We start from the raw sequence: 27,788 nt of genomic DNA on the forward strand, positions 1-27,788 counted from the left end.
ATCCAGGAAGGGTCCCTAAATTATCCCGACATACTCCAGAAAAAGTTCCGAAATGGCTCCGAGGGGATCCACGACGGATCGCTAAAACCATACAGAAATGATTCCGGAAGGGTCCCAAAATGATCCCGAAATAGCCCGGAAATGACCCAGATGGGATCCCGCACAGATCCAGAAATGATCCCGGAAGGGTCCAAAAACTATCGCGGAAAAGTAACGAAAAATCCCGAAATGGCTCCTACGGCATCCCGGACGGATCCAGAAATGATCTCGGAAGGGTCCCCAAATGATCCCAAAATGGTCCCGAAATGACCCTGATGGATCCGGCAAACCATCAAGAAATTATGTCGGAAGGGTCCCCAAATGATCCCGAAATAAAACAGAAAAAGTCACGAAATGACCCCTAGAGGATCCCCAAATGATCCCGTATTAGCCCCGAAAAGGTCCCGAAATGACCCCGACGGGATGTCGGACGAATCCCAAAAACCATCCAGAAATGATGCTGGAAGGGACCCCAAATGATCCCGAAAAAGTCCAGCAATTATTCGGAAGGGATCCTGAACGGATACCGAAAACCATGCAGAAGTGATGCTGGAAAGGTCCTCAAATGATCACCTAATAGTCCCAAAATGACCCAGCCGGCATCCCGGACAGATCCCGAAATCCATCCAGAAATGATCTTGGGAGGGTCCCAAAATGATCCCGAAAAAGTCTCGGAAAAGTCCAGAAATTACCTTGACGTGATCCCGGACGAATCCTGAAAGCCATCCTTAAATGATCCCGAAAAAGTCCCGAAATGACCCTGACGGGATCCCGAAAGGATTCCGAAAACTATCCAGAAATGATCCTCTAATAGTCCCGAAATGACCGTGACGGGATCCCGAACGGATCCCGACAACTATCCAGAAATGATGCCGAAAGGGTCCGCAAATGATCCCGTATTAGTCGAGAAAAAGTCCCGAAATGACCTCGACGGTATCCGGGACGAATCCCGAAAACGATCCAGAAATGATGCCGGTAGGTATCCCAAATGATCCCGAAATAGTCCCGAAATGACCTCGTCGGCATCCCGGACGGATCCCGAAAATTATCCAGAAATGATGCCGGAAAGGTCCCCAAATGATCCCCTAATAGTCCCGAAATTACCCTGATGGGATCCCATACGGATCCCGAAAACCATCCAGAAATGATGCCGAAAGGGTTCCCAAATGATCCCGTATTAGTCGCGAAAAAGTCCCGAAATGACCCCGACGGGATCCCGGACGGATCCCGAAAACCATCCAGAAATGATGCCGAAAGGGTTCCCAAATGATCCCATATTAGTCGCGAAAAAGTCCCGAAATGACACCGAAACCATCCAGAAATGATCCCGAAAAAGGCCCCAAATGACCCCGACGAGATCCCGGACGGATCCCGAAAACCATCCAGAAATGATGCCGAAAGGGTTCCCAAATGATCCCGTATTAGTCGCGAAAAAGTCCCGAAATGACCCCGACGGGATCCCGAAAACCATCCAGAAATGATGCCGGAAGAGCCGCCAAATGATCCCGAAAAAGTCCCCAAATGACCCCGACGAGATCCCGGACGGATCCCGAAAACCATCCAGAAATGATGCCGGAAGAGCCCCCAAATGATCCCGAAAAAGTCCCCAAATTACCCCGACGAGATCCCTGACGGATCCCCAAAACCATCCAGAAATGATGCCGAAAGGGTCCCCAAATGATCCCGAACGAATCCCGAAGACCAAATGATCGCGAAATAATCCCGAAATGATTCCGGAATAGTCCCGAAAATGTCCCAAAATAACCCCGACGGGATCCCGGACGGATCCCGAAAACTATACAGAAATGATCGCGGAAGGGTCCCAAAATGATCCCGAAATAGTCCCGAAAAAGTCCCGAAATTACCCCGACGGGATCCCGGACCGATTCCGAAAACCATCCAGAAATGATCTCGGAAGCGTCTCCATATGACCCTTACGGGATTACAAATAAGGTGAAGCTAATTATAAAACCATGTTAATAAGGCAGCAGGCGCATTGGAGCGAATGAAAAGTTACATAGAAACATACAGGTAAAGCTAATAAAAGCGTGCTAATAAAAACAATTGAAGGAGGGCGGATGGCGGGAGGAGAAGGAGAGGACCACTGATCGTTTTTCCAAAATTGTTTAGATCTCGATCTGTATGTACCAGATACCAAAAACTATTGATTTTGGAGAAAATGTATATTGAGTTATAACAATTTATAGATTTTACACCAGAGGAGGAGAGAAGGGGGGGAGGGGGGCGGAGGGTGTCACTGCTCATTTTGTAAGCCCTCGATTTATTTGACCCATTGAGTCTGTAATATTGGTGAAGGCCCGTATATGTAAAGTTATAATGTGTAAAAATAATTAAAAAGTAATTGTTGGAAGGGGTCGTGGGAACCCTACCCCCCTTTCCATGTTCGAAAAAAATTTCGCTAGTAGACTATTGTCTGTGTCCCAAATTTCATCAAAATAGCCATTCTGGCGTGATTCAGTCGCAAACACGAAAAAAATATAATAATTAAATTATAACTGTTCCTAGGAGGCGTGGACCACGCCCCTTTTCAAAAATATATAGCTAGTAGATCCTTGTAGACTATTGGCTATATGTGTGCAAAATTTCATCCTAATCGGTCCAGCCGTTCTTGTGTGATTGAGTCACAACGACAAACGTCTGGACAAACATCCAAACATCTAAACATCCAAAAATCCAAACTTTCCCATTTATAATATATATTAGATATATTAGATTTATAATATATATATATTAGACTAGCCTTTACCCGCGGCCCCGTCCGCAAGGAGAAAATGAAATATATGGGCTACTCACGTTAGCCTGCTTATCAAGTGATCTGTTTAAAAAAATGTTCCTGTCTAATGCATTTCATTTTTATGATTGAGAAAAAAAAGATCTAAATGAGATGATAAGCTGATACCCAAATGATCCCGAATTTATCCAGAAAAAGTCGCGAAATGACCCCGACGATATCGCGGATGGATCCCGAAAACCATCCAGAAATGCCCCAGAAGGGTCTCCAAAAGTTCCGGAAAGAGTTCCAAAAAAACCCGAAATGACAACGACATGATTCTAGACTTATCCAGAGAACCACACAGAAATGATCCCTGAAGGGTACCAAAATTATCCCGAAATAGCCCTGGAAAAGTTCCGAAATGACCCTGACGGGCTCCCGGACGGATCTCAAAAAGCATCCAGAAAATATCCAGCAAGGGTTCCTTAATTATCCCGACGTAGTCCGGAAAAAGTTCCGAAATGGCTCCGAGGGGATCCATTACGGTTCGCGAAAACCATACAGAAATGATTCTGGAAGGGTCCCAAAATTATTCCGAAATAGTCTGGAAATGACCCCGATGGGATCCCGCACGGATCCAGAAATTATCCAGGAAGGGTCTCAAAACTATCCCGGAAAAGTAACAAAAAAATCTCGAAATGACTCCTATGGCATCACGGATGGATCCAGAAATGACCTCGGAAGGGTCCCCAAATGATCCCGAAATGGCCCCGAAATGACTTTGATGGATCCGGCAAACCATCCAGAAATGATGTCGAAAGGGTCCCGAAATGATCCCTTATCAGTCGAGAAAAAGTCCCGAAAAGACCGCGACGGGATCCCGGACGGATCCCGAAAACCATCTAGAAATGATGCCGGAAGGTACCCCAAATGATCCCGAATTATTCCCGAAATGATCTCGACGGGATCCCGAACGGATCCCGAAAACCATCCAGAAATGATACCGAAAGGGTCCCCTAATGATACCGTATTAGTCTAGAAAAAGTTCCGAAATGAGCCCGACATAATCCCGAAAACCATCCAGAAATGATGCCGGAAGATACCCCAAATGATCCCACAATAGCCCCGAAATGGCACCGAGGGTATTCCGGACGGATCCCGAAAACCATCCAGAAATGATGCCGGACGGGACCCAAAATGACCCCGAAAAAGTTCCGTAATGAACCCGGAAACCATCAAGAATTTATCTCTCAAAGGTGCGCAAATGACCCCGAAAATACCCCGACTGAATGCCGGACGGATCCCCAAACCCATCCAGAAATGATGCCGGAAGGGTTTCCAAATGATCGCGAAATAGTCCCGAAATGATCCCGGAATAGGCCCGAAAATGTCCCAAAATAACCCCGATGGGATCCCGGACGGATCCCGAAAACTATACAGAAATGATCCCGGAAGAGTCTCAAAGTGATCCCAAAATAGTCCCGAAAAAGTTCCGAAAGGACCCCGGCAGGATCCCGGAAGGATTCCGATAACCATCCAGAAATGATCCCGGAAGGGCCTCGATATGACCCTAACGGGATTACAAATAAGGTGAAGCTAACTATAAAACCATGTTAATAGAGCAGCAGGCGCGTTGGAGCGAATGAAAAGTTACAAAGAAACGTACAGGTACAACTAATAAAAGCGTGCTAATAAAAACAATTGAAGGGAGGATGGCGGGAGGAGACGGAGAGCAATACCGATCGTTATTCCAAAATTGTTTAGACCTCGATCTGTATGAGCCAGATACCAAAAATTATTGATTTAGGAGAACATTTATATTGAGTTATAACAATTTATAGATTTTACACCAGAGAGGGTGAGAAGAGGGGAGAGACCCGCCGTCGCCTCATTTGTAAGCTCACTGCTTATTTTGTAAGCCCTCGACTTATTTGACCTATTGTGTTGTATTATTGGTGAAGGTCAGTAAAGGTAAAGTTATAATGTGTAAAAATGATTAAAAAGTAGTTTTGCGAAGGGGTCATGGGACCCCCACGCCCCTTTCCATGTTCGAAAAAAATTTTGCTAGCAGACTATTGTCTGCGTCCCAAATTTCATCAAAATCCGTGTAGCCGTTCTGGCGTGATTCAGTCATAAAGACGAAAAAATATAATAATTAAATTATAACTGTTCCTAGGGGGCGGGGACCTCCCCCCTTTATATAGCTAGTAGATCCTTCTAGACTATTGGCTATATGTGTGCCAAATTTCATCCAAATCTGTTCAACCGTTCTTGCGTGATTGAAGCACAAAGTCAAACGTCTGGACATCCAAACATCCAAACTTTCCCATTTATAATATATATTAGATTAGATTAGATATTAGATTAGATAGATTAGAATTAGATTTTTCCAGAGCAATTAAATTCTGCAGCTGGCATAATTTTCTCCAGCAACGAATTAAAGAAATCGCACGATAGAGGGTCACCCTGTCTGAAACCTCGTTTAGTTTCGAACGACTCGAAGAGGGTTTTCCCAATTCTGACTGAGCTGATGGTGTTGCTCAACGTCAGTTTTGCGGGCAAACCAAAAAAATATTTTTCCGGGCGCAAGAAAACCTCACTACGTCACTGATCGTCCGAGATCTTGTTGTTTTTTAATCTGGTTATTGATATTCTGATTTCGTCATAGTCGGGTGGAGGAACATAAGTTCATCGATTGCGGGCTCAAAGTTGGGCGATAGGTACATCGCTGTCTCCATTTGGAAGGTCAGAGAAGTGTTCCCTGCACAATCTAAGTGCTCTCGGAACATCGGTTAAAAGGTAACCGTTTTCATTCTGACAGTATTTTACCCCAGACTAAGAACTTTTCGTCTGTCGTCGAATTTGTTTGCTAAAATTTGCAGGCGCCATTCGTGGTGACTAACAGCTCATGCTCCTCGCGCTCATGCCTTTCTGCCTATGCTTTTTTCCTCCTGCAAAGGCGTGTCTCACTTCCTCTTTAAACTCGCAGTAGCGTTCACATACTCTTCTTGTTGTTTACTTTGAAAATATACACAGCAGCTTAACACATTTTTTTCACAATTACTAGGGAGACCCCAATTGTTAGCGTCGGAGCACTTAAATTCCCTTCGAATTGTGAAGGACAATTTCCAATTACATATAGCGAAACAGGTATGTTATTATAATCATATCTTTCTAAGAAAAGTAAACTATAAATTTTATTTATATTTTGCAGGTATTCCCGGAACTGGAGAGATTGATTGGAATAATCTTAGGTACAAAGTTCTAATTCTTGATCCAGAGAAACTTATCATCTATGCCTGCCAGGATTTTGAATCGTCTTCAGAGCACGCTGGTTAGTAAGTTTTGATTTGACTAAGCATTTCAATTTTTGTCTGTGTCCGAACGCCGCCAGACCAGGTCCCTATTAAGCATGTTCGTCACCGAAAGCGAATGGTCTGCAAGATCATTTGAGCGATATAAATATAAATAGAAGCGGTTTTCTTATTGGTGGAAAATCAGTTGTACAATTCTTATTTTACTAAAAATTATTTCCGCCAACTTATTCTCATTCCCTATGCCATAAAAGCAGTAAAGAAGATATAGGAGCACAAGCTAATACAATACGACTCTCTCACATACAGGACATGTATTTTAAAATGTATTGCAATGTATAGTTGATCTGGCCGATCCGTGAGGACGTCAAATAGGATGATTGAGCCCGCCGGTTTTTACTAATTATTTTTATTTTTATAAGTTTTTTTTCTAAATTTACATATTTCTTTCTTCTTTTAAATAAATATTTTTTACCAATATTCTTTACTAATTTTAATGAAATTAAGGCTTCTTTCTACTTTGTTACATTTTCACAAATTTTATGAATTTTTTTGTTCTTGTTACTAATTACTTGTTTTTATTTTTTATACTCATTTCAAAAAATTACTTAGTTTTTATACTCAGCTGTACTTGTACGCAGAGTATTATAACTTTGATTGGATAACGGCTGGTTTTGCAGGTATAAAGGAACCGAGATAGATATAGACTTCCGTATACCCGTACCAAAATCATCAGTGTCGAAAAAATGTGTCCGTCCGTCCGCCCGTCGATGCGTTAACACGATAGCTTGAGTAAATATTGAAATATCTTCACCAAATTTGATACACGAGCATATCGAATAGATTGGTATTGAAAATGTGCGACATCCGATGATAAACACGCCCACTTTTTATATATATAACATTTTGGAAAACACAAAAATCCTGATTATTTCGTAAATAATATACCTAGAATGTTGGAACTTGACGAGTGGACTGATATTGAGACTCTTGATAAAAATTTTAAAAACTTTTTTAAAATGTGCGCGGTACCGCCCACTTGTGATAAAATCAGTTTTACAAATATTATTAATCATAAATCAAAAATCATTAAACCTATCGTAACAAAATTCGGCAGAGAGGTTGCCTTTACTATAAGGAATGCTTTGAAGAAGAATTAACGAAATCGGTAAAGGACCACGCCCACTTTTATATAAAAGATTTTTAAAAGGGTCGTGAACGAATAAAATAAGCCATATCGTTGCAAAAAATAGCTTTATATGAATAGCATTTCATTTCCCAAGTTTCGGGAGCCATAACTCGAAGAAGAATTAGTTCAGAATAGAACCATATGTACATATATATTATTTTGCAGCCTTGTAACAATATTAAGAACACAAAACAAACAACAACAGCATTTCAAGTGTACAGCTGGGTATGTAATGTTTGGTTTCACCCGAACTTAGACTTCCTTACTTGTGTTTACTATTTTATTTCCAAAAAAAATTCTTTGTTTATTTATTTTACTACTTCTAAATAAAAAAGTTATTTTTCGAATTTTTTTTATCAAATATCTGTACTCGTTTTAATTAAATCAAGTTTTTATCAAAACCTTTTCTATTTTTCTTTTTATTAACAAGTTTTATAAGTTCTTAAATTTTTTTACTCCTTTTTGGCTACTTATTTTTATCAAATACATTTTTAATAATTTATCAAAGTACTTGTGCTTTTCATCATATTGTGGTGAACTAAATAAAGTAAACAAAAATCAGCTGTTTAGTGCAAGAATCGTGAAATGGAAAAAACGTAAGAAAAAAACATAAGTAAATATTGTTCATTTTTTTTTGTAACAAATATTTTAAAATCATAGTTTTTTCAAGGAAATCAAAAGTGGAACGTGCAACGCATGAGCAATTGGAGCGATATGTCTCATTTTGTGCTGCTAACCCCGAAATGGGAATAGGAAAAAATAATCCGCTGGATTTTTGGGGGTCATTTCGGCATGACTTTGGGGACTCCCTCTGGTCATTTGGGGGTTATTCCTGGATCATTTTGGGGACTACCTCGGGGTCATTTAGGGGTCGTTCCGGGATGTTTATGGGGACTCCCGTCGGGTTCATTTGCGGGTCGTTCCGGGATCTTTTTGGGGACTCTCTCGGGGTCATTTGGGGCACATTCTGGGATGGTTTTGGGGACTTCTTCAGGGTAATTTGGGGTAACTTCCGGGATGGTTATGAAGACTCCCTTGGGGTGACATTCCGGGATGGTTTTGTGGACTCCTTCGGGGTCTTTTAGGGGTCGTTCCGGGATTTTTTGGGGACTTCCTCGGGGTCATTTGGGGGACAATCTGAGATGATTTTGGGGATTCCATCGGGGTCCCTTGGGGTAATTTGAAGGACCTTCCGGAATGGTTATAGGGACTCCCTCGAGTTAATTTGGTGGACATTGGGGACTCCCCAAAACCATCCCGGAAGACCCCGAATTACCCCGAGAGAGTCTCCGAAAAGATCCCGGAACGACCCCCAAATGACCCAGGGAGGACCCCGAGGGAGTTTCAAAAACCACCCAGAAATTACCCCCAAAATCCAATCAAGGAGGATCTTCGCACAATAATACCAAAAGTAATAAATCTTCTTCCATTTTCTCTCGATCGCACAATAACAGAATTCTAGTTTAAATTTATCCGTATAAATTAAATTATCAAGAGCGTTTGACTTATTGACAATTTGTCAGCGAAAAAGCTTTTTATTTTTTACATAGAATAGCAATTATGTACTTCATAAATTGTCAAACTTGACTGTTGGAGAACATCAACCATATGTATTTCTCATATTTCATATATAATATTACTACTATTATAGTACACTGCATATGTCCATATTTCATTTCGCTGTTGTATTTCAGCTTTATAGCTCGCATGTAATTACTAACTTGTATCAAATGAATTCATAATCACAAGTGAAAGAATTGTATTAACAAGTTTCTTGAAGTAACCAAATTTGTATAAACGTATATCTGCGCTCTATACATACCTTAAGTATTAAATTTTATACTTTTATATTTTATATGAATGCATCTCTGCATAGTTACAATTACTTATACATTCATTCTCATGCAAATTTAAACACTCATTTTCTCATTTGAATTATAGGTATTGATTTATTGAATTCGCTTTATTCTCATCAATCACAAATACACATATAGATGCGCTCATTACTGTCTTTATATTTAATCTATATACATACATATTCATATGAACATATGCAAAGAAACAAATTTTTGCTGGTAAGCTTCTAATTTGAATCAAATGAATGAGTATATGTTAAACCACCCACGCGGCAACATTGATTTGATTGCGACGGCAATTTGATAGTGACAGTTTTTTTTTTTTTTTGTCTAGTTGCACAAACGAGTGCAAATACATTTTGGCGACCGTGACAGGACTGTACAGTGAAGTCCTAGCTTTTATAAAGAAAATACAAAGTGAAAGTGCCGTGCTTTAATAAAAACAAAAACAAAATTATTAAATTTCTAATTACTGCTGCGTTGGTGTAACAAATAAATAAATAAAACATATAATAGTGATACTGTTGCTGGTTGCGGTGAAAAATAGATGCAGATTTGGTGGTACATGTGGAGTTGTTGTTGATTGCCTGGTCGACTCCTGCTGCTGAAGACAATTGAGTTGGGTTCTCGCTGGTTGATACGGCTGTTGCTGATTGCTGGGATTGGTGATCCGAATTGGCTGGTGTGGTGGCTTGTGGCCAAATTGTGGTGCATCTGTTGTTGCAGTTGGTTGGTGAACACGTAAGAAATGTGCATAGGTTTGGATGAGGTATGTAAATTTGAAACTTAAAATATATATATAAAACAAAAAAAAAAAAAAATAAAGAATAAAAACAAAATTTCAAAGTTAAAAAAAAAAAAATGTGAGTAAAGGATTCATTAGAAAAAGGTCATAATAAAGACGGTGCATAAAAAGGGAAAATTAGTGGATTCTTCTAAAAACCCAAAAGGCCGAGCCATTAAAAATAGCGGCAGTTTTGTATATAGGTCCCGGTAACTTTTATAAAACGCCACCAAAGAGTTAGCAACAGGTATACAAAAGAGAGGGGGAATATATATATATAATGAGCGGTAAATGTATAAGGGCTGACTATGTAAAGAACGCATGATATTGCGGTGTTCAAAATTTGCACATATAATTTCAAAGGTATGCCTTAAAGTAGTATATGTACATATACATATACATAAATATATGTTTTTCAATAAAGACGAGTTAGCAGGATCATACGATTTTAATAAATATATGAGACTAATATGGTACTGTGAATGCAATTATGCTAGCAGTAAAACCCAATATTAAGTTGGTATACTAATGTGGCATTAGGGTGGTCATATATTTAACAAAATTGATTTTAAACTTCGATAAGTTGACAATGCGCTAATATTAGCATTCAATTAATAATTTGATGGTTTAAAATTGAGTTATTGGAACCTAATTTTTACATCCGAAATTCTTGAGCAGAGTTGCTACTAAATTAAATCGAAAATTTGTTGATATTTTCGAGCCAAAGGTTTATTGCAAACCTTTTCACACATTTGAGAATAAATCGAAACCAAATCAAACCGGAAAGTAAATTTAATACAGTTCGGGCTGGGTGTGGAACAAGGGTATATTGAATCCCTGTTCAATTGTTGCTTATTTGTACATTTCGTTTATTACATTAAAGTCACTTTGCTCAAAATGCCTCTTTCAAGCGATAACGCCGGTGATTCAGTAGCCAATTCTCTTGCTACTCTGAAACAACAGCGTGCTTCTTCTCGCAAAAATATAACTCGCATCAAGAATCTTCTTGATGATTCTTCAGCTGCTTCGAACCCAATAGACCTTGAATGTAGGTTAGACATTCTAAACTCGTATATGAAGCAAGTTGTGGCATATCAAACGGAGATAGAAAAAATTGACTCTGAAGATGAGAAACGAGGTGAAATTGAGCAATTATGTGTTTCGACAAAATCCAAGTTGCTTTCGTTGTTGGGTAGAAACAGATTACATGATAACACAGCACTGGAAACTACGTTTAGTGCTACAATTGCACCTATAAATCGCTTGCCAAATTTAAAATTGCCAAATTTCAGCGGCAAATATGCGGACTATAAAAATTTTATTGGAACTTTTACAACTTTGGTTCATGATGAAACGTCCCTCTCGAATATTGAAAAGTTTAACCTTTTATTGAGCAGTTTATCTGGTGAAGCTCTACATACAGTAAAAGCGTTTCAGCGAAAATTACCCGAAAGCGTTAGAACGTTTAGCGGAAAGATATGACAAAAAGTGTCTAATTTTTTTTGACAGTGTAGAGCAAATGTTTAGCATACCTAAAATTTCTCAGCCAAACGCGTCCCTCCTCCGCAATGCCGTTGATACTATATCTGCCACATATGATTCATTGCATTCGTTGGGTAACGATAAGGACATAACAAATGCGCTACTTATTCATTTAGCCATGTCTAAAGTTGATGGTGCAACAAGGGCAAAATGGAATGATCAACTCGATTACTCTAAACTGCCAACATGGAATGATTGCGCTAAAGTTATTATAAGGCGCTGTCAGTCTCTAGAAGTAAATGACCATAAAAATTATAAGCCCTCATCGCTCAAAGAAAATAAGCCATCGGAAAAGCGATCTGAAAGATCTACATTTACCGAATCTAAAGTTAACAAATGCGCATATTGCAAATTAAAAGGTCATTTTATCACTAATTGTGGATCATTTGCTAATTTAACGGTTACCGATCGATTTAATTTTGCAAAGAAAAATGCGCTTTGCATTAATTGTTTAAAAGCAGGCCACAGCGTGTCTAGTTGTCGTGCTGGACGATGTCGGGTTTGCCAACGCCCACATAACTCACTGCTACACAAATACCAAGTGGCGTCCATTTCTGCAGCAAGTAATGATGCACCCGTTACGTCTCAGGTTGCATCAAACACTGCTTCTGTAACCTATCCGACCAATGGTGCAGTCAGTCATGCTTCGGTCTCAGATGACGTAGTATTATTAGCAACTGCAGTGATCCAAATTAGAAGCCAAAACGGTGAATACATGGTAGCTAGAGCGTTATTAGACTCAGGGTCGCAAATTAATTTAATCAGCGAAGAAACGGCCAAAAGACTAAAACTGAAAAAAGATCGCAAACAGTTGCAAATAGCTGGTGTTGGGCAAATCGAGGCAAATATCAAGGGCAGGGTGTCAACCTTTATTAAATCTCGTGTAAATGAATACAAAGCTACTGTTGATCTTTGGGTTATCAAGTCAATTTCAGGATATCAACCACAAGGCAATATTACCACGACAGATTGGAACATACCTTCAAATATAAAATTAGCCGACCCATTCTTCTTTAAACGACAAAAGGTTGATATTTTAATTGGAGCTGAAATTTTCTTTAGCCTCTTATCAGTGGGTCAAATAAAGCTGAACGATGAGTTACTGACTTTACAAAAGACCCAATTGGGATGGATTGTTTCAGGAAAATGTAAAGCTAGCCCAAAAATGATAAGAGCGGGTTGCGATCTAACAGTTGCCACTGTACAAGACCTTGATGAAAAAGATAACACCATAGATGAGGCGCTTAAAAAATTTTGGGAAATAGAGGAGGTTGCCTGAAGTTTATAACATGTATAAAGAATTTATGAATGAATATATTAACTTAGCTCATTTGACTCAAATCGAGGATATTGATATAAATTCACCACATTATTTTATTCCGCATTAATGCGTTTTAAGACCAGACGCCGCAACTACCAAACTACAAGTAGTTTTCGATGCGTCATGCAAAAGCTTCACAAAAGTTTCATTAAATGATACGTTAATGGTTGGCCCTACCATTCAACCAGAATTATTCGGCGCATTGATACGCTTTCGCTGTCGCAAATATGCAATTACCGCTGATATTACGAAAATGTACCGGCAAGTAGCCATAAATGACGATGACAAAAGGTTCCAACTCATTTTATATAGAGAAAGCCCATTAGATTCAATCCACATATTTTGCCTAAACACCGTCACATATGGTACAGCGCCAGCGCCATACCTAGCAATTCGATGTTTGAAAGACTTAAGCGAAATGTACGCTCAACAATATCCGCTAGGATGGAAGGTAATACGCGAAGAATTTTACGTCGATGACAATTTATCGGGCGCTGACAACATAGATGATTTGCCACAAATTGAAAAAGAAGTCGTTACGATTTTAAGGGTGGGGGTTTCAGCCTTGCAAAGTGGCACTCCAATCATCCAAAATTATTTAGCACAGCGGCACAATCAAGGCCCTCGGAGTTACTTGGTCTCCGAAAAAAGATACAATAAAATTTAAAATCGACCGACATTCACTTAAAATAAAGGCCACAAAAAGAAATATACTGTCAGTGTCGTCACGAATATTTGGCCCATTAGGTTTGCTCTGTCCAATTATTATCAAAGTTAAAATACTATTGCAAGAATTATGGCTATTAAAGTTGGCTTGGGATGAATCAATTCCCCAAAGTATTGAGACAATATGGCAAAAGCTATCAGAAGATTTGGCCCAAGTAGACAAGATGGAAGTATCTCGGTTTATTAATATATCGCCAAATAATGGAATACAAGTTCATGGGTTTTGTGATGCTCCGCAACGCGCATATGGTTGCTGCATATATATTCGAAGCTCACATAATAACGTTTTAACATCACGGCTTTTAACAGCCAAGTCTAAAGTAGCGCCTTTAAAAACCAAAAGCCTTCCGCGGCTTGAACTTTGCGCCGCGTTACTGCTCACAAGACTCTATAAAGTAATTGAGCCACTGTTCAAATCTTTATTAGTTCAAAGCGTATATTTTTGGTCGGACTCAGAAATAGTGCTATATTGGTTGAAAAAGCACTCATCAACTCTATCAACATTCGTAGCGAACAGAGTAGCTGAGATCCAAGAAAAAACAACCAATGTTGTATGGAAACATGTGCAAAGTAAACAAAATCTGGCTGACCTCGCCTCACGCGGATGTGACATTGATCAACTTATACAACCTCTGTGGCGTGAAGGGCCAAATTTTCTATTAACAGATTCGACGAATTGGCCAAAAAACCCAAAATTTGAACTAGCAGAGAGCAACGCACAGTTAGAAAATAAACAGGGTAAAACCACACTGAATCTAGGGTTAAAGGAAAATATAATATTAAATATTATTAACTCAATATCATCCTTTAACAAAATTGTCCGAATCGTGGCATATCTTTATAGATTCATAAGGCCGTTAACAAATACAAAAAATACAAATATAACTGCAACTGAATATAATTGGGCATTTTTAAAAATTGTAGAAACAGTTCAAAAATTCGAATTTGCAGAAGTAACGGATCAGTTGAAGAAGGGCGAATATCCAAAAGCAAACATCCAAAAGCTGAACCCTTTCATAGAGGAGCATAGCGAAGAAAATCGAAGTTTGTCTCTGATTCGCGTTGGAGGCCGCCTCAAACATTCAGAGTGTCCAAACGATGTAAAATTCCCATTGTTGTTGTCAAAATCATCAACCTTTGTGCACAAATATATTGAACATTTGCATAAAGAGAATTGTCATGCAGGTCCAAAGATTTTAATCGGTTTGATGCGACAAAAGTTGTGGGTCATAAATGCCAGGGATGTGGCTAGGAAGGTAGTTCATGAATGCGTTCGCTGTTTTAAATACAGGCCTAAACTGATGAGCCAAATAATGGGTGAATTGCCACGAGATAGGTTGCGCTCCGTTAGACCGTTTCTTATTTGCGGAGTTGATTTTTGCGGGCCCTTTTATACCACACACAAGTTAAGAGGCCGACCACCTTATAAATCTTATGTTGCTATTTTTGTTTGTTTCAGTTCAAAAGCTCTACATATAGAACCCATTTCTGATCTTTCAACTAATGCATTTTTATCTGTACTTAAAACGTTCGTCGGACGTAGCGGAATACCGGAGAAGTTGTATTGCGACAACGCAACGAATTTCGTCGGCGCCAACGCATGCCTCAAAGAACTCACCAAACTAATCGAAGACGACGCCAAACGCATAGCAATATACCTATTCGCAGCAGAGTAAGGCATGGAGTTCGTTTTTATACCCCCACGCACACCCCATTTCGGCGGACTATGGGAGGCATCCGTGAAGAGCGCCAAGCACCTATTAGTGCGCGTAATCGGCGACACAGCACTAACCTTCGAAGAGCTAGGCACCGTGTTAATAGAGGTAGAGGCAATCCTCAATTCGCGTCCAATCGCAGGCGCATCCGACGATCCGAACGATGGCGAAGCAATAACTCTTGCCCGAAACCCACAAATCAACCGAGAAACTGCGCTTCTTAGATCGCTGGCAGCGGCTCTCGTCCCTGAAGGCACAGTTCTGGTCCGCCTTCCAACGGGACTACATACTGAGCCTGCAGGCGCGAACTCGATGGGAAAAGCCGCAGCCCAATTTGGAAATTGGCACCCTCGTACTGCTGCACGAAGACAATTTGCCACCCCAAAAATGGATGGTGGGAAGAGTAATAGGTATAAAAACCGGCGCCGAGGGTAAAGTGCGTGTGGCAGACGTAAAAACGGCACCGGTGTGTTACGCCGCGCAATTCACAAACTAGCGATGCTCCCAACAAGCGTATATTGAAGACCGCAGATCATCCAACGGGGCCGGAATGTTGGAGAACATCAACCATATGTATTTCTCATATTTCATATATAATATTACTACTATTATCGTACACTGCATATGTCCATATTTCGTTTCGCTGTTGTATTTCATATTTATAGCTCGCATGTAATTACTAACTTGTATCAAATGAATTCATAATCACAAGTGAAATAATTGTATTAACAAGTTTCTTGAAGTAACCAAATTTGTATAAACGTATATCTGCACTCTATACATACCTTATGTATTAAATTTTATACTTTTATATTTTATATGAATGCATCTCTGCATAGTTACAATTACTTATACATTCATTCTCATATTCTCATGCAAATTTAAACACTCATTTTCTCATTTGAATTATATGTATTGATTTATTGAATTCGCTTTATGCTCATCAATCACAAATACACATATAGATGCGCTCATTACTGTCTTTATATTTAACCTATGTACATACATATCCTTATGATCATATGCAAAGAAACAAATGTTTGCTGGTAAGCTTCTAATTTGAATAAAATGAATGAGTATATGTTAAACCACCCACGCGGCAACATTGATTTGATTGCGACGGCAATTTGATAGTGACAGTTTTTTATTTGTCTAGTTGCACAAATGACTGCAAATACATTGACAAATAAGCAAGATGGTGAATTTGTCCAAGTGCACAGAATAGCGCTTTTAATTTATTTTGTGGAAGCCTTCGGTAGCATAGCAGAGAAGAGAAAGGTAGAGCCAATACTATTACAATAACTTTAAATTGGCAATTTTTCCGAGAAAGGAACAGAACAAAAATTCTCAAAAGTTGTAGAAAAATTTGGTACCCAATTTGATTCTCTGCTTTTTTCATTCATCATGTCAATTAACGTTAGCCTTGTTCTCAAACCTGACACGTTAGCTCTAAAAAGAAACTCAATCAACAATTGGTAGGCAAGTTTTTAATATGAGATTTTCACCAACTCTCAAATTAATATTAAGCAAAAGACATCTGTATTGTTGGGCTTCGTGTATTATGTATTTGCAATATGTTTTAGCTATTTTTTCTACAAAATATTGGAATGCAGAAAAAACAATGACACTGGACATCGTAATAATTTCGTTAACAAACCAAATTCCAAAAGGGATGTGGGTAAATCATTCCCACACTTATCTTCAACATAGTCTTTGAACCAAAAGTTTACATAATGGATTAGAGTTCAACAATCCATTTCTACCTTTAATAAAATTTTAAGAATGCTGCACAAATGGACGAACGTAGTCACACTTTTACATGCCATTCAAAAATCACATATAAACATATTTATAACATTATTTTCTCTTCCAAAATTTAGAACTCGTTTGGGTTTATTCACGATCTTGCACTCGATGGCGTTGGCTTGAACAAATGTACATGGATGATTTAAGGGAGAAAGGGATTGACGTAGAGGAACTCTACCATATCCGTCACGTGTATTGCGAAGATTATGAATTCCCATGAGCTGCAGAAGCTGTGTATATTATAATCTAGTTTTCATTTGTAATTGTCAGAAACTTTATTATAAAACTGAAAATTTTTGAAACTGATTACAAAATAGAGAATTATGAAATATTTTACATTTGTAATTTGTTTGTTTGGTAATTCTATTGACACTGTACGATATGGCTAGACACCGCATTGCATAGGGTGGTAATAAGCATAGAGAAATCCTTGGAATATAAAGAGTGTGCTCTAGGAGTCTTCTTGTACATTGCCGGGGCTTTCAATAATGTTGCAAAATTGGCTATTATTGATGGTCTTAATTACATTAAAGTACATGCTGCCTTAGTTAGGTGGAACGGCTGCATGTTAAATTGCAGAAAGATTACATCACAATGGGGATTGTACGAGGCCACGAAATCAGTGGACAAGGTCACGCCGCAGAGAGGGGTGCTATCACCTCTGCTGTGGACGCTGGTCATCAACCAACTTCTCAGGCGATTCGATGAGTGGCCCGTAGTACTAACGGCTTACGCAGATGACGTTGCAATTGTCATAAGTGGAAAGTGCCTTCCAACGATTAGTTCTTTGATGGATCGGGCGCTTCGGGATATTCATACCTGGGCATCTAATGTCGGGTTGAAAGTCAATGCGGAGAAGACGGATATGGTCTTGTTTACAAAGAGGTAGAAAGTCCCAAATTTGACCAGGCCTATTTTGGTAGGGGTGACCTTACAGGAGAAACCTTGCACAAAATATCTAGGAATCATCCTAGACAATAAGCTACCATGTAAGCTCAACGTGGAGGAGAGGGTCAATAAGACTTCAACGCCACTCTATGCATGTAAAAGAATGCTGGGGTGTACGTGGGGTCTATCGCCCTCTCTTTCTAATTGTGTTTTTACAGCGTGAATGGGGACAGAGAGAAGCATACATCTAAATTGGGTCCCAGGGCATATGGGAATAGATGGGAATGAAAAAGCAGAAGAGCTAGCTAAAAATGTCCCATCCCTTGAAGCTTGCTCCACTGGGCGAGATTAAGCGAAAGCCAGAGATGCACATGATCGACCAAGCGGGAAAGGCGTGGGTTCAAGCGCGGGGCTGTAGGTCTTATAACCTTAGACTAACAAAGTTGCTTCTATCATTAAGAAGAGAGGACTGTAGACTCATGACAGGTATTCTGACTGGACACTACCTTTTGGCGTCACATGCCTTTAAATTAGGCTTGTCAGTGATAGCAGATTTAGGAAGTGCGGGTTGGAGGAGGAAACCATCGAGCACGTTCTGTGCTCGTGCCCTGCACTTGCCAGGCTAAGACTCCAGCTGTTAGGAGTGACACAGCTGTCAGATCTAGAAGCAGCAAGTGCCTTAAATCCTAGGAAGCTTCTAGTATTTGCCAAGAGGACGGAGTTATTTTATAACATAGGTCCTGGTTTTTGATAGGGTTTTTCAGTTTAGTCGTTAAAACAAACTTCCGGTAACACTACGGACTCAATCAGTCTATGTGAGGTCCTCATGGACCGGCCAGTTCAATCTAACCCAACCTTACGATATGGCTGATCTAAGGTTGGCGATTACGAAATTGTATCGCGATAAACACGAGCTGTAAAAATATAGAATGCAGCTTATTATGAAGATGGAACAGGATTGGGATTTCATTGAAGGTCCTGTTCGTGAATCTCGAGATGCCTTATGGAAGCAAAGAGACACGAATGCTTCAATTATTATTGGATTGACGGTTGAAGATACGGAAATCTTTCGGATGAGGTTAGGTTAGGTTGAACTGGCCGGTCCATGAGGAAATAAAAAAAAGATTCAATGAGTCCGTAGTTTTACCAGAAGTTTGTTTTAACGAACAACTGACAAACCCTATCAAAAACCAGGACGTATGTTATAAAATAACTCCCTCCTCTTGGCGTATACTAGAAGCTTCCTAGGACTTAACCCACTTGCTGCTTCTAGATCTGACTGCTGTATCACTCCTAATAGCTGGAGTCTTAGCCTGGCAAGTGCAGGGCACGAGCACAGAACGTGCTCGATCGTTTCTTCCTCCTACCCGCACTTCCTACATATGCTATCACTGACCAAGCCTAATTTAAAAGCATGTGACGCCAGAGGGCAGAGTCCAGTGAGAATACCCGTCATGAGTCTACAGTCCTCTCTTTTTAATGATAGAAGCAACTTTGTTAGTCTAAGGTTGTAAGACATACAAATAATCTTCGACACTTTACAGCCCCGCCCTTGATACTACGCCTTTCCCGCTTGATCGATCATGTGTAGCTCTCACCTTCGCTTAATCTCGCCCAGTCTAATTGGGAGCTTCAAGGGATGCGCCCTCTTTAGCCCGTTCATCCGCTTTTTCATTCCCATCTATTCCCTTATGCCCTGGGACCCAATATAGATGTATGCTTCTCCCTGTCCCAATTCTCTCCAGAGACTGCTTACACTCTAACATGCATTTAGATGCTGTGCTATGTGAGATTATTGTCTTAATTGCTGCTCCACTGTCAATATAAAACTTAACACATACAGATGCAGCTTAAGCTATTCTCTTCCTGGGTTTCTACTGCGTTGGTTACGGCTAATATTTCCGCTTGGAAAACGCTACAGTAATCCGGTAGCCTGTAGGATCTGTTTATTTCCGAAACAGCACAGGAGTCATTCGGCATCATTTCCGGATGGTTTTCGGTATTCGTACGGAATCCCGTCAGTGCCATTTCGGGATAATTTAAGGATAGTTTTCACGATTCGTCCGGGATCCCGTCAGTGTAATTTCTGCACTTTCCGAAACTATTTTGGGACCCTTCCAAGATCATTCGGATTTCCGCATCTGTGCGGGATCAATGCAGGGTCATTTAGGGATCCGTTCGAGATCCCGTCAGTGTCATTTCGCGACCTCTTCGGGACTATTTCGGGATCATTTCTCGGTGGTTTTCGGGATCCGTCAGGGTAATTTCGGGACTCTTTCGGGACTATTTCGGGATCACTTGGGGACCCTTTAGGGGTCATTTCTTCACTTTTTCTGTATTATTTCGGGATCAAATGGGGACCCTTCCGGGATAATTTCTAGATCCGTGCGGGATCCCGTCGGGGACCTTTCTGGACTATTTCGGGATGATTTTCGAAACCTTCCGGGATCATTTCTGCATAGTTTTCGCGATCTGTCGTGGATCCCCTCGGGGTCATTTCGGAACTCATATGTCGGAATAATTTAGTGACCGTTCCTGGATATTTTCTGGATGGTGCTCGAGATCCGTCCGGGAGCCCGTGAGGGTCATTTCGGAACTTTTTCGGGACTATTTCGGGATCATTTTGGTACCCTTCAGGGATCATTTCTGTGTGGTTTCTGGATAATCGTGCCGTTGACATTTTTGTTTTTTTGGGACTATTCCGGGAGCTTTTGCAGACCCTTCCTATCAGGTTATCAGCTCATTTAGTTTTTTTTTTTACTTAATTATAAAAATAAAATGCATTAGACAGAAACAAATTTTTAAACATATAACTTGATTGTGCCATTCTGCATATTCCACCTTTAGACCTGATAGCAAGGAACATAGCGTCAACAACTGCATCCAGGCTCGGTGCCTCGGGGCAGCTTGAGCGCCGACCATACGGCCATAGTAGTATAGCGTCATTAATCTCAAAGCGAACATACTACCTGATTCCCTATCTGCGCTTCGAGGGAGATATTAAGGCCACCATAGAGGTGGACGGTTGGCGCAAGGGGGCTCAAATGGCGCACGAGGCGATACATGGGTACACGGATGGTTCCAAAGTAGTGGAAGGAGTAGGGTCTGCGAAATTCTCGAAATGACCCCGACGGGATCCCGAAAACAATCCAGAAATGATTCCTTAAAGGTCCTCAAATGATCCCGAAAAAGTCCTGAAATGACCCCGACGTGTTCCCGGACGAATCCCGAGAACCATCCAGCAATGATGCCGGAAGGGCCCCCGAATGATCCCGAAAATCCCGAAATGACACCGACGGGAGCCCGGACGAATACCGAAAACCATTCAGAAATGATGCCGGAAAGGTCCTCAAATGATCCCCTAATAGTCCCGACGGGATCCCGAAAACCATCCAGAAATGATGCCGGAAAGAACCCCAAATGATCCCGTATTAGTCGCGAGAAAGTCCCGAAATGACCCCGACGGGATCCCGGACGGATCCCGAAAACCAATAAAAATGATTCCGGAAGGTACCCCAAATGATCCCGAAAAAGTCCTGAAATGACCCCGAAGTGATCCCGGACGAATCCCGAGAACCATCCGGCAATGATGCCGGAAGGGTCCCCGAATAATCCCGAAAAAGTCCCGAAATGACACCGACGGGATCCCGGACGAATCCCGAGAACTATCCAGCAATGTGGCCGGAATGGTCCCCGAATGATCCCGAAATTGCCCCGAAATTACCCCGACGGGATCCCGGACTGATCCCGAAAACCATCCAGAAATGATGCCGAAAGGGTCCCCAAATTATCCCGTATTACTCGCGAAAAGGTCCTGAAATTACGCCAACGGGATCCCGAAAACCATACAGAAATGATGCCGGAAAATACCCCAAATGATCCCGAAAAGTCCCGAAATGACCCAGAAATGATACTGGAAGGGTCCCCAAATGATCCCGAAATAGGTCCGAAATGATCCCGGAATAGTCCCGAAAATGTAACAAAATTACCCCGACGGGATCCCAGACGGATCCCGAAAACCATCCAGAAATGATCCCGGAAGGGTCTCGATATGACCCTGACGTTGTAATTCCGTGAATAAAGTGAAGCTAATTACACTGGTTTACAGCCAAAATGCATCAGAGACGGCATTACGAAATTCCTATGTAAAATCACTTCTAATTCCGAAAGTCAAGGTTATTTTTTAACGGTTTTATTTAGGTTGATTTGACTGGCATTTCGTAATTGAAATTTAAGTAACTTCCCGATAAGCTACAGGTTTGAAACTTGGAGTATAGTTCAGAACCCAATGACAATGCAATAATAGGAAAAAAATCGCCGTTAGGCGCCGCAAGGATCGATATATTCACAAAAATCGTATTTGTGGTCCGATTTGGCTCACATTTGGAACCAGACCTATTAAATAATGATTACTAATGGTAATGATTAGCCGTTCCATTGATTATTTGCTTGAAACGCCATTTAATGATTATTTGCCATTATTTTCTATTTTTAATGATTACTTTTCAATTGATTAAAAAAATAATCAAAAAAATCATGATTTTTTCCGATTATTGAAAATAATCAAAAAAAATCAGAAATAATCAAAAAAAATCAAAAATCAGAAAAAAAATCTAAAATCAAAAATAATCAAAAGTAATGATTACACTACTCGACAAAAAAAATCTCCAAAAATAAAATAGGCCTTTCCTAAAGTAAAATTTTCTCCTGATTCCGAATATGACATTTTCCTGTGGCAGATCTGTTTTCCGAGATATCGTCGAAAATATGAAAATTTTCATTTTTGCAGAACACTACTTCATATAGGTACGCCAAAAATTTGTATTGTGATGAATATGAGTGACACTAAGTGATACTCACATCCCTAGTATTATGCTAAGTAAATAAAGTCACAACAACAATAAAGCAGACAGTCACTTGTATCTACATAAACGAATCAATCATTATGTCTACACATATGTAGGTACACGCAGCTGAGAGCAACGCACAAGCATATGCAGATATCTTATCTGAAACGCTCCAAAAGGTATGCAATTGCGATTGTGGAAGTGTCGCTCACACATCCAAGCGCATGGGGTATATGAGAAGTAACTAAGTAAATTCTGGAAGCGCCTAGAAGATGCAACGAGGAAATCACTCGGGCAATAGATCAGTTTTATTTGAGCTAGCAATCAGTTTGGTTATTAAGTAAGCTATTCGTTGCAAGGTATAAGTGTTATTGTGAAGTACTTTAAGAAAAGGCCATTTTTCCATTATTCAATATTGGAGTTATTTATTCAACAGTTTAGCGATACGAACGTGGGCAGAAGATTGCAAATAAGGGGAATTGCAGTAAAATCGTAACAATTTGTGTCAGAAGAGGAATTGTTGAATAAATTCCAGAGGACAACAAGGACATGGCAAAGTTCAGTGAATTGTTATTGTGAAGTACTTTAATAAAGGCCATTTTTCCATTATTCAATATTGGAGTTATTTATCCAACAGTTTAGCGATACGAACGTGGGCAGACGATTGCAAATAAGGGGAATTGCAGTAAAATCGTAACAATTAGTGTCTGAAGAGGAATTGTTGAATAAATTCCAGAGGACAACAAGGACATGGCAAAGTTCAGTGAATTGTTATTGTGAAGCACTTTAATAAAGGCCATTTTTCATTATTCAATATTGGAGTTATTTATTCAACAGTTTAGCGATACGAACGTGGCAGAAGATTGCAAATAAGGGGAATTGCAGTAAAATCGTAACAATTAGTGTCAGGAGAGGAATTGTTGAATAAATTCCAGAGGACAACAAGGACATGGCAAAGTTCAGTGAATTGAAGATCCAGCAACTGAAGAATAAGTTGAACAGCCGTGGATTGAATACAACCGGCAATAAATTCGAGCTTCAGGCACGACTACGAGAGGCAATGGAATTAGAGGGAATTAAGAGTATGTCTTTCATCTTGATGGCGAGGAGACAACAAAAATTGAAGAGAGAAACGAAACATCGCAGACAGTTACCAGCACAGACTTGAACATGATATTGGCTGCAATATCTGCACAAACATCGACAATAACAAAATGCCGTCGCAAATATCATCCCAACTGGGGGCACAGGAGGCACGCATTTCAGAAATGTCGTCACAAATGTCATCTCTACTGAAATCACAGGAGAGACGCATTACATCCAAGCTGGAATCTCAACTGGAAGAACAGAAAACATATATGGCATCCCAACTGGAAGAGCAAAAGACATATATGACATCTCAGTTGGCTGAGCAGTTGAAAGCACAGGAGGCCCGCATATCCACACAGCTGGAGGCACAGGAGATAAGGGCAACATCGGAGCTGGAGACCCACGACACAAAAATTGTACAGTTAGAGGAAAAAATCGAGGCCGAGGTGGATGCTTTGAGAGGACGTATCGAGCAGTTGCAACTAAATCGCCCAGCAGTTTCAACAAGTAATCCAAAGGTAAAAACTCCATCTTTTGACGGTTCTGTTCCTTTCCAGGTCTTCAAGCTACAGTTTGAGAAGATCGCAGCAGTGAACAACTGGAATGCGGAAGATAAAGTTGCTGCACAGTTCGTGACATTGAAGGGGCTAGCAGCCGAAATCCTACAGACGATTCCCGAAGGAGAGCGGAACAATTATGAAGCATTGATGGCTGCTGTAGAAAGGCGTTATGGAAGCGAGCATAGAATACAGATATTCCAAATTGAGTTGCAAAACCGCTACCAAAAAGCAAATGAGACATTGCAGGAGTTTGCTTCAGATATTGAAAGATTGGCTCATCTTGCAAATGCGGACGCACCTGTGGAATACACTGGAAGCGTAAAGATTCAGAGCTTTATAAATGGCATACGGGACGTCGCAACAAAGCGAGCTACATACGCAAACCCAAAGCTAACATTCGCAGAAACCGTGTCGCAAGCTCTGATTCAGGAAACAGCGTCGCTTCTGTGTAACCTAGTTTTCAAAGCACGCCGTGTGGAAGTAGAAAGGCTAGAGTGGGTAGACGCAATATTGGAGGCGCTGAAAGGCTCGCAAAAGCGGAGTGGAAGAGTTATCAAATGCGTCAAATGCGGAAAGCCCGATCACATTGCACGTCATTGCGATCTTGGTCCTAATAGTTCCAACAATGCGGGTGGCCGTAAACGCAAAGCTGGAGGAGACGAGCAAGAGCGTGTCAGTTGTAAAGAACGAAAACTTGCCCCAGCTATTGAATGTCCTGTGATATCTGTGTCGCAAATTGGTAGAAAATCGAGCAGTCTTACCGTCAGAGGGAATGTGGATGGCAAAGAACGTGCACTGACTGTAGATACGGGCGCATCTCATTCCTTGATCCGATCTGACTTGGTCAACAGGAGAGTAAAACCGTTACCTGGAGCAAGGTTGCATACGGTCACTGGCGAGTATAACCAAGTCCAGGGAGAAGTGATATGTGAAGTCTTGATTGGAAAGGTCACGGTCTACACAAATTCGTTGTGGCGAAGATCGTTGAAGAAGTCATATTGGGAGTGGACTTCTTGGTTGACCATGACATCAATACCGATATGCAGAGAAGTGTGACGCGTTATGAGAACCAGGATATACCACTTAACTTCAAGTTCGAGAAAGGGTTCAGTAGTAATCGAGTAATGGTGGAGAAAACTCAACAAAGGCCACGAAAGTCAAAAGAAAAGGTTGATGGATCGAATGGGCCAAATAAAGCGAAATTAAAAGTACCTGCGAGAAAAAGACCATCATCGACAAACCCTAATGGACGCATGACTGAAAGAATTTTTCAGAAAGAATGCAAGGGTGGTTTCAAGCCAGCGCGCACTACTGTTGTGAAACGTCCAGACGATAATGATGATGCAAGGCCAATCCGTCAAGTGCAAACTCTGCGAAGAATTTCAATGGCCAAACAACAGAGTGCGAGGGAACGATCAAGAATAAGTAAGATGAAACGCAGGTACAATGAGAACAAAAATTCGGAAGGTTCCTTGGAGGGAGATTTGGTACTGTTAAACAACCCTCACCGGCGGAAACGTGTTCCAGCCAAATTTCGGCGCAGTTGGGAAGGCCCGCACAAGGTTGTGAAGAAGATCAGTGATACCATCTACCGCATGCAAAGCATTGAGAAACCACGGAGTTGAAGAGTGGTACATTTGGAGATGCTAGCGGCATTTAGATCGGGAGATTTGCCTGATCGGGACGATCAGACTTAGGTGGAGGGCAGTGTGACGAATATGAGTGACACTAAGTGATACTTATATCCCTAGTCTTATGCTAAGTAAATAAATTCAAAACAACAATAAAGCAGACAGTTACTTGTATCTACATAAACCAATCAATCATTATGTCTACACATATGAAGGTACACGCAGCTGAGAGCAACGCACAAGCACATGTAGATATCTTATCTGAAATGCTCCTAAAGGTATTCAATTGTGATTGTGGAAGTGTCGCTCACACATACAAGTGCATGGGGTATGAGAGAAGCTATAAAAATTATACATCTGTAGTTGTAGCTTAGAAATTTATAAGTAACTAAGTAAATTCTGGAAGCGCCTAGAAGATGCAACGAGGAAATCACAGAGTATAAAAGCACCAACGGTAGAGGCGCGAGAGTTTAGTTTTCAGTTAAGCACGCTATCTGTCGGGCAATAGATCAGTTTCATTTGAGCTATCAATCAGTTTGGTTATTAAGCAAGCTATTCGTTGCAAGGTATAAGTGTTATTGTGAAGTACTTTAGTAAAGGCCATTTTTCCATTATTCAATATTGGAGTTATTTATTCAACAGTTTAGCGACAAGAACGTGGGTAGAAGATTGCAAATAAGGGGAACTGCAGTAAAATCGTTACCGTATTTTTCACTCTTTCGTTTTAAGCTGTAGAATTATACATTATACTAATTCCCATAAACATATCTTGCCTACACCTCCTTTCAGTATCTTCAGTAATTTGGCCACTATGACGTCCCTTATTTTAGCGGAATAAGTTGAAAAGTTTACATAATTAGTAGCTAATTTAGTGCAAATTAACTGCAAGAAGAAACAATTTATAGCTTTACAAATTTTTTTTTTATGAGATTCTGCGCTAAATTAAGACTGAAGTTAGCGAAACCCTCCGACGAAAGGTTGGCGGAATAAGATGAAAATTTTGTATAATGTGTACCTAATTTGGTGCAAATTAACTGCGAGAAAAAAATGTATAGCTTTACAAATTTTTTTTATGACATTCTGCGCTAAAATAAGACTGAAGTTAGCGAAACCAATCGGCGAACGGTTCGCGCAATAAGTTGAACATTTTACATAATGAGTAATAACTGCGAGAAAAAAAAATCTATAGCTTTAAAAAATTTTTTATGACATTCTGCGCTAAAATAATACTGCAGATAGCGAAACCAATCGGCAAAAGGTTAGCGGAATAAGATGAAAATTTTACATAAAGAGTACCTAATTTATCGCAAATTAACTGCGAAAAAAAAAAATTATAGCCTTACAAATTTTTTTTATGACATTCTGCGCTAAAATAAGACTGAAGTTAGCGAAACCAATCGGCGAAAGTTTGGCAGAATAAGATGAAAATTTTACATAACGAGTAGCTAATTAAGTGCAAATTAAGTGCGAGAAGAAAAAATTTATAGTTTAACAAATTTTTTTATGAGATTCTGCGCTAAATTAAGACTGAAGTTAGCGAAACCAATCGACGAAAGGTTGGCGGAATAAGATGGAAATTTTGTATAATGTGTACCTAATTTATTGCAAATTAACTGCGAGAAAAAAATGTATAGCTTTACAAATTTTTTTATGACATTCTGCGCTAAAATAAGACTGAAGTTAGCGAAACCAATCGGCGAACGGTTCGCGGAATAAGTTGAACATTTTACATAAAGAGTACCTAATT

The 27,788-nt window shown here is 40.2% G+C and overlaps 2 protein-coding genes across 11 annotated transcripts in view; one reads left to right on the plus strand and one right to left on the minus strand.

The window, feature by feature from the left end:
- The window catches only part of LOC137250461 (uncharacterized), a 77,378-nt gene extending 60,007 nt beyond the window's left edge, over window positions 1–17,371 (plus strand). For 2 of the 3 annotated variants that reach the window (XR_010952969.1, XR_010952970.1), the window contains exons 1-2: window positions 6,123–16,498; window positions 17,101–17,235. Coding sequence is in view for 1 of the 3 variants with exons in the window: in XM_067783339.1 (XP_067639440.1) it covers window positions 5,841–5,923; window positions 5,988–6,107; window positions 17,101–17,246 (349 nt within the window). In the remaining 2 variants the exon portion in view is untranslated. The other variant, XM_067783339.1, reaches the window with a different exon arrangement.
- The window catches only part of LOC137250494 (uncharacterized), a 119,379-nt gene continuing 99,972 nt past the window's right edge, over window positions 8,382–27,788 (minus strand). For all 8 annotated transcript variants that reach the window (XM_067783454.1, XM_067783405.1, XM_067783424.1 and 5 more), the window contains one exon: window positions 8,382–9,917. In XM_067783454.1, coding sequence (XP_067639555.1) covers window positions 9,598–9,917 — 320 coding nt within the window. In that variant the 3' untranslated portion in view covers window positions 8,382–9,597. The remainder of the gene's footprint in view (window positions 9,918–27,788) is intronic.

Source organism: Eurosta solidaginis, chromosome 1 (genome assembly GCF_040869045.1).
Source record: "Eurosta solidaginis isolate ZX-2024a chromosome 1, ASM4086904v1, whole genome shotgun sequence".
Classification (NCBI taxonomy): domain Eukaryota; kingdom Metazoa; phylum Arthropoda; class Insecta; order Diptera; family Tephritidae; genus Eurosta; species Eurosta solidaginis.